The sequence below is a fragment of the Lathyrus oleraceus genome, chromosome 2 (genome assembly GCF_024323335.1).
Source record: "Lathyrus oleraceus cultivar Zhongwan6 chromosome 2, CAAS_Psat_ZW6_1.0, whole genome shotgun sequence".
Taxonomy (NCBI): domain Eukaryota; kingdom Viridiplantae; phylum Streptophyta; class Magnoliopsida; order Fabales; family Fabaceae; genus Lathyrus; species Lathyrus oleraceus.
The window spans coordinates 439,503,671-439,510,911 of record NC_066580.1 but is presented as its reverse complement, the minus strand read 5'-3'; the positions used below and the strand labels follow the sequence as shown (position 1 = coordinate 439,510,911).

Sequence of the window (7,241 nt, the reverse complement as noted above, 5' to 3'; positions counted from 1 at the left end):
AGAGACTATATTATATAGAGAGAGATTACAACTAATTACATATTATAATCGATCTAAGACTATTTTATATAAAAATATTCTTAACAAATTAAAATAATGTTAGATTGTTCAATAACATTTTATTTTATATATATATATATATATATATATATATATATATATATATATATATATATATATATATAAAGTGACCTGCGATGCGACAAATCCAACTTGAAAATGACCGATTCACCGAAACTGAAATAAATAGTAGTTGGGAAAATCAGCTAATAATGGAACTAACTTGTTCGTGACAACAACAACAACAACATATGCATGTGCCATTAAATAATTCTCTTGTGACACGGTCTCAACATTTTGTCACAACACAAATCCACCACCAACCACATTAATCTCCAAAACCTATGTTCTTCATTCAAGACCAGACCAAACACACATGAGGGTTTTTATGTTCTTTCCTAAACATTTTCATGACACCGCATGTTGTTTTTGAGGATTGATAGCAACTATGGTGGAAGAAAATGAAGAAGGTAGATCCTTATCAGAAACCCCCACTTGGGCTGTTGCAACTGTCATCACTCTCTTGGTTTCTCTTAGTTTCTTGTCTCATGGCACATTGAAAAAATTGACTAAGGTACATAGATAGATACATGCATTACTTTATATATCCTTTCTTTCGAATTTCTCACATTCATACATTGAATTCATATATTAATGTCACAGTGGTTGGATAGAACTAAGAGAAAATCCCTTCTTTCTGCTTTGGAAAAGATGCAAGAAGGTAAAGGACTAACTATGTAATCTAGCTATCACGTTACTATAAAAAAGTTGAATTATAGATGAAAATTAGGTTGAAATTTTGTTATCTATTTCAAGCAGAATTGATGCTGTTTGGGCTTCTGTCGTTGTTGATGGGCCATTGGATTGTTTTTGTGGCAAAGATTTGTGTTAAGTCATCGGTATTAAGTAGCCGATTTTTTCCATGTGCAATGGAGAAGAGTTTTGAAATTGCGAAACATAGTGTATGGTTGAATTCAGAATATTCTAATAAAACGATTCTCAGAGAGCAAGTGAATCATGGTCGGCATAGTTATTGTCCTAAGGTAGTTCTTCCACTTTTTCCATTCTTTCGAAATCACATTTAGGATGTTTCAATTGTAAACTTGTAATGCAAGCAACCTGATATTGTTCTAAGTGATTCAATAGCTCAATTCTAAAGTGAATACTGACACTTCAGATTGAAAACGTGTCTGATGTCATCATGAGCCCATATCTGACATTAACACTGACACGTGTGATTCCACTCAACCACTTTCACTTTTTAATATTATAATCAGTGTTTACGTATCAGTGTAAGTGCTTAGTGGAAACTTGTTACTTGCTTCACAGGGTCATGAATCATTTGCTTCTTACGAAAGCCTTGAGCAGCTTCATCGCTTTGTGTTTGTTCTTGGGATCACTCATGTTTCCTACAGCTTTGTTGCTGTTGCTCTAGCCATGATCAAGGTTTAAATAGTCATGAATATCATATCAAACTTTCCTCCTATTCTTATTTCTATTGTTACACACACAATCTTTATAATTTTAGAGTTTATTATTCAGATTTATAGCTGGAAAACATGGGAAAATGAAGCAAAGACTATCGCTATTCAAAGCTTACAAGGTTCTGAGAATCTCGAAACCTCAATGAGTCAATAATTAGTTTATTTTGCAATACATTAATTCAGTGATTTAATAGTAATAGTTCTTTTTCATCATATCGTCTTAGTTTAGATACTTCACAAAGTGCTTCATGTATAAGATTGAAGCGGCTTAGTACATTCGTTTCTCACAACACGTCTCATCCTTGGAGTCATCACAAAATTCTGGTTTGGCTGGTACTCTTTGCGATACTTTTCTTGCCACTTTCTGTAACATTTTTCATATCCTTCTAAAAATACTGATATGATTGATGAAACTATCTTGCAGATATGTTTTAGTCGCCAATTCTGGAGTTCAATCAACCAAGCCGATTACATGGCATTGCGCTTAGGCTTCATTACTGTGAGTAATGTTTTTCTAACACAGCATAACTGTAACATACATAAAAAACGTGTATCTTAGAAGAACAAAAGTCCATTTCTCAACTGCAAAGCTCGCAAAAAAATTTGCATTTTTGTTTTCTGATGTCTTGCAGAATCATGACCTTCCCCTGACATACGATTTCCATAACTACATGCTTCGAAGCATGGACGAGGAATTCCGTGACATTGTAGGTGTTAGGTATCTTTTCTATCTTCAGATGAATTTAATGACTTTCTTAATCTAATCAACATAACAAATTTGGTAATGTAGTATACTAATCGCAGTGCTAATTAAATTGAATAATGATGAATCAATGTAACTTTAGCTTGCTATCTTTTTCATTACACAATACTTTCTGTTCTGATTAATTTGATGGTTATCTGATTTTTTGCGACAGTGTGCTTCTCTGGGTATATGCAATATGTTGCATTTTTCTAAATTTTCATGGTAAGTTTATACTAGTTTTAGATTAAGTTGATAAGTACATTGGTAGGAACTTATCACTAAAACTAATGACTAATTTTCATTCAGGACACAACTTTTACTTTTGGCTTTCCTTTGTCCCAGCAATTGTAAGTCCTAATAACAATATTTTCGGTTACTTTTTTGCATGTAATACTAACTATTTTTCTTGTATCACTTGCATTTTAGTTGATCCTTATAATCGGTACTAAATTGCATCGAGTAGTTGTAAAATTGGCCGTTGAAGTAATAGATCATTCTCCAGATAAAAAGCATCATCGGTTTAACTTAAGAGACGAACTCTTTTGGTTTCGAAAGCCAAGGCTTCTGTTGAGATTAATACAATTGATATCTTTCTTGGTAAGCAAGCAACATATTGAATTTCCATTCCGCTCTTTATTTTCCTGATACACTTGTTTCGATTTCTTCGTCCCGTTTTTTTATCTTGCAGAACGCATTTGAAATGTCAACATTCTTATGGTCTCTGGTAAGAAACTGAAAAAAAAATCGACTTACATTGCCTAACTCATGGTAGAATATGTGTAATCTATAACTATAGTCTTTATTTTGAGTGCAGTGGGAAATTAAAGAAGCTTCTTGCTTCATGAACAACCGAACATTTGTTGTGATCCGCTTGTCGTTCGGGTATATACATTTGTCTTCTAGAAAATACCTGAATCATGATTCCACCAAAAATTAATACCTATCTTCCACCTTTCTTTTATCACGACAGGGTCGTTTCACAAGTCTGGTGCAGCTTCATAACGTTTCCGCTGTATGTTATCATCACACAGGTGAACCTTCTTCATAAATATGTTGAAACATTAACTATTTTATTCATGGACAGTTGGTTATAAAATAATGGTTATAAAAATGCAGATGGGGTCAAGATTCAAAAAGACAGTGATATCTGAAAATGTAAGGAAGTCACTATCTAAATGGCAGAGAAGAGTGAAGGAGAAACAAAGTTCCTCTTATGAAATCCTTAATACATCAACAACAACATCATTGGAGTCTTTGGTGCATGGAATGGACAATTGTACTTCTGCCTTAATCAGAGAGACTCAGGAAGGAAGTTCCTCAAGAACTAAAGATGTTTGTTTTTCTAACATTGATGATGTGTCAATGATTCATAGCAATGCAGAATTTTCAAGTTATGATGAAGATCATCATGATCTTGATGTAAAATATGATTTGTCTCCTCCTCCATTGTCTTGAGACTGCTTTGCTTGTATTGTGGAAAGCATAATGAATTGAGTTGGAATATTTATTATACTTCTTCTTATACTAGTTTATAGCAAACCTGTCTTTCATCTACTAGATCCTAACCAAACATTTAGGTTTGTTGGTATCTGACTATATTCAAACACATGTTAAATCATTAAAAAAATGAAAATCTTACAATGTTAAAAGATATAATTATTTATAGCAATGATATTTTTTGGATGCACTTTCGTGTAAAATAGTTTTAAACATATGTCCATCAAATCTAATTTGTGTAGAATTGTAGGAAATTATATATATATATATATATATATATATATATATATATATATATATATATATTATATATATATATATATATATATATATATATATATATATATATATATATATATATATATATATATATATATATATATATATATATATATATATATATATATATATATCAAACTGATGTGGCGGGTCAATAAGCATTGATTTGTTAACAACAAATTGATGAGGTGGGTGTGAAATAAACTTGATGAGGTGGGTGTGAAATAAACTTGATAAGAATATCTACAATTTGAAAGTGAGTATCGACAAAAGTGATATAATTTAGTCATCATAGGTGTCATAGATTGAATGACTATCAATTTTGTTATGCTTGGTATGTTCGCAAAAAAAATAGGTTTTGTTGGTAAAAGTGATATAATTTGGTCATTGTCGCAACCTGAAAAAGGAGATGCGAAAAAACAACCAGCGAGAAAGAAAAAACAGAAGAGTCGCCACCGTGCATTATTTATCCCAAAGGAGGGAAAGGAAACGCTCGAAGTAAACCTGGAAAAAAAGGAAAAGGCAAGGTCTCGCAACCAAATCTTGGGTTCGGGAGTCGATTATGCGAAGGGATTAGCACCCCTACGCATCCGTAGTACTCTACGGGATCCACTTTTGTTGTTCTTGTCTAAAGGATGTGGGTTTATCTAATGTACTATTTACTAAAAGAAGGGTCAAAAGAAAATGACTCGCACGGATGTCGCATCCACTGCATACGTATCTCATCTGAATATGAGAATCAGAGTCTTCGTAGCTCGGCTACCTATGGGTTAAAGAGGAATGTGCTCGCTAAGACATCGCATCTTATGCCTACGTATCTCATCTGGAATGAGAATCAGAGCAAACCGTAGTTCGGCTATCTACGGGTTTGTTTTGGATGAACGACGTTACTACGCAATCTGCCGGATGCTCGACCTTTGGAGACTTACTCGCCTGTAGTAGAAGGAGTAAACGTGTTCTTAGGAGAAGAAAAATCAATGAGTTTGTTTGGGTTTTAGGAATGCTCATGCAAAAAAGGAAGTCCTAGACGAAGGAACAATGCTACCTTAATTGACATGCAAACGAGAGACTATACGAAGCCTAACAATCCTATGGGGAGACGATCACACCATACAAAACAAACATGCATAAAGTAAAATGCCACCAAGGGGGCTTAAACATACATGGGTAGGGATTTAGTCAAGAGGGTTCATATCAACCTCGACAAACAAGCCATGGAATAGGTAATCAAATGGGCTCTTAACCACTGACATTGAACGTCAGGGTGAGCAGATCAAAAGGGTAATGAAGATAAGACCTCATAGCTCTTAACCCTGGACAGGGTGAGCTCATGACAAAAAATGGGGATTCAGAAAGGTGGAACCCTCTTCACTAACTGACCGGACAAAAGATCTTGGGCTTTTGTTCTGAAGCATCGACACGTAGTACGAGCATAAAGAACGACACACTGAATAACGGGGGATTGACTACTAATCCCTTTTATCCGTCAATTGCCTCTTCGTAGAGGTCTTTAGCACTGGTGCCTCTTCTTGGAGGTCTTTGGGCACAAAAGTAAACAAACAAAAGAAAACATTGCCTCCTATTGAGGTCGTCCAGCTAAGAAAGCGGTAAAATGCGGGAAAGATAAAGGATCAAGAGATCTACCACACGGATAAAGATCCGAAGTAATAACAGCTAAAGAAATAAGAAACCCAGAGATCTCTCAAGCTGGCACCATCAAAGAAAGTAAGTCAATACAGGTAATCGGAATAAATCTCCAAATGGTATCCCACAAATAAAGTGGAATGCCAAGCAAACTATCCTTTCAGGAGTCATGTGAGCCCTCACAAAAAAACTCAACAAACAAGTTAGAGTGACAAGATGGGGTGCAATCAAGAGTTGCCCCAAATCAAAATGTAACCACGTGAATCATGCCATTAAAATTCACAAAAAGAGCTCACAAAAAGCAACCAAGTGTAGGAGGCCTAAACCTCTTGTCAAACACATGCATCAAAAGGGTATCAAAATTCAAAGTCAGGGGGCAAGGATCCACACATCAAGGCATGACATACATACTAAAACATGTGCCCACATGCAAAACCTAACGATACCCACTCTTCCAAATTCACCCATAATACCTCATACATTCAGAAATTTCAGGTTGAAAGTATAAAGTAGTGGAAATAAGGCATACCTGATTGGGGAGGATCGATTGAAATTGAATTGCACCCTTGGCTTTGCAGAACAATCTTAGGGTTTATATGAGAGGGAATTGGTTCTTTGCAGATGAATTCCCTTCAGTCTCTAGAGGTTGCTCTGAATTAGTTAGAATCTCTCTAGGGTTTTTCCACTGAATTTTTTTTAGAATTTATAACCTGATTTTCGTGGCTTTGTGGACTCAAATGAGAGAGGTCCAAGTCCAAGATTTTTCTGTTACATTTTATTTATTTATTTATTTATTATTTATTTATTTATTCGTTTTTTTTTTTTCAAAATGCATGGGCTTCGCCTAGCGAACATGACAGTTCAAGAAATTCCTCTGAGCGTAGGTGATTCTGGTGGTTTTTCTTGGGACTCGCTAGGCGACTCATTCTACTCGCCTAGCGAGCATGACAACTCATGAACAAACTTTTGCTCCTTCAAGATTAACGTTTTGACTGATGAATAGACCCCGTTTGAACATGTTGGAAGTATCTCAAGCCATTCTCTTGTGTTGACTGATCACCCAGATAGGACCCACAAAGTGTCTTGGATGATATTCAAGCTTCTTGGATCTAATTCTGATTGACATGATGAAATGCAATATGAAATGTTAAATGACCTAAAAATGAATGCATGAATGAGGGGGGCAAGTTTTGAGGTATTACAGCTGCCCCTATTCAATCAACTAGAGACCCGAAAAGAAGATAGCAGCGGCTTTCGCACTTTCAAGGTATCAAGGGATTGAATACGATAAAAGCCCGAAAATTTGCACTGAAGTGAAGTGAAGTAACAATGTCTGTCAGAATCGGCAAAAAGGTGGTCTTGAAAGAAGAATTTGTCTGGTACGGTGAGAGTCAGTCTGAATACCGAAAAAGAATGTTAACCTGGATACCAAAATAAATGGTAACACAGAAATAACCATGGCCTGAATGCCGCTCATCAGTCTGAATACTGGAAATGACTTAGATCTGAACATCGGAAGATATGAGATTATT

At 35.2% G+C, this 7,241-nt stretch overlaps 1 protein-coding gene across 1 annotated transcript; it reads left to right on the top strand.

Moving 5' to 3' along the window:
- The first annotated feature begins 311 nt into the window (after positions 1-311).
- LOC127120137 (MLO-like protein 4) lies at positions 312-3,799 on the top strand. The gene is made up of 15 exons (XM_051050534.1): positions 312-634; positions 724-781; positions 880-1,103; positions 1,390-1,506; positions 1,603-1,663; positions 1,774-1,877; positions 1,969-2,043; positions 2,177-2,262; positions 2,462-2,511; positions 2,596-2,636; positions 2,716-2,886; positions 2,978-3,013; positions 3,104-3,171; positions 3,260-3,320; positions 3,406-3,799. Exons 1-15 carry the CDS (start codon positions 509-511, stop codon positions 3,742-3,744), a joined length of 1,617 nt encoding a protein of 538 aa, XP_050906491.1. The 5' UTR covers positions 312-508; the 3' UTR covers positions 3,745-3,799.
- The last annotated feature ends 3,442 nt before the right edge of the window (positions 3,800-7,241 follow it).

What these genes read in the sequence shown, in the direction of transcription:
- LOC127120137 (XM_051050534.1), top strand. Translation starts at nt 509, where the DNA reads ATGGTGGAAGAAAATGAAGAAGGTAGATCCTTATCAGAAACCCCCACT. An exon ending in TTGCTCTAGCCATGATCAAG is followed by an intron (nt 1,507 to 1,602) that starts GTTTAAATAGTC and finishes TTTATTATTCAG; the next exon opens with ATTTATAGCTGGAAAACATG. An exon ending in TACAATTGATATCTTTCTTG is followed by an intron (nt 2,887 to 2,977) that starts GTAAGCAAGCAA and finishes TTTATCTTGCAG; the next exon opens with AACGCATTTGAAATGTCAAC.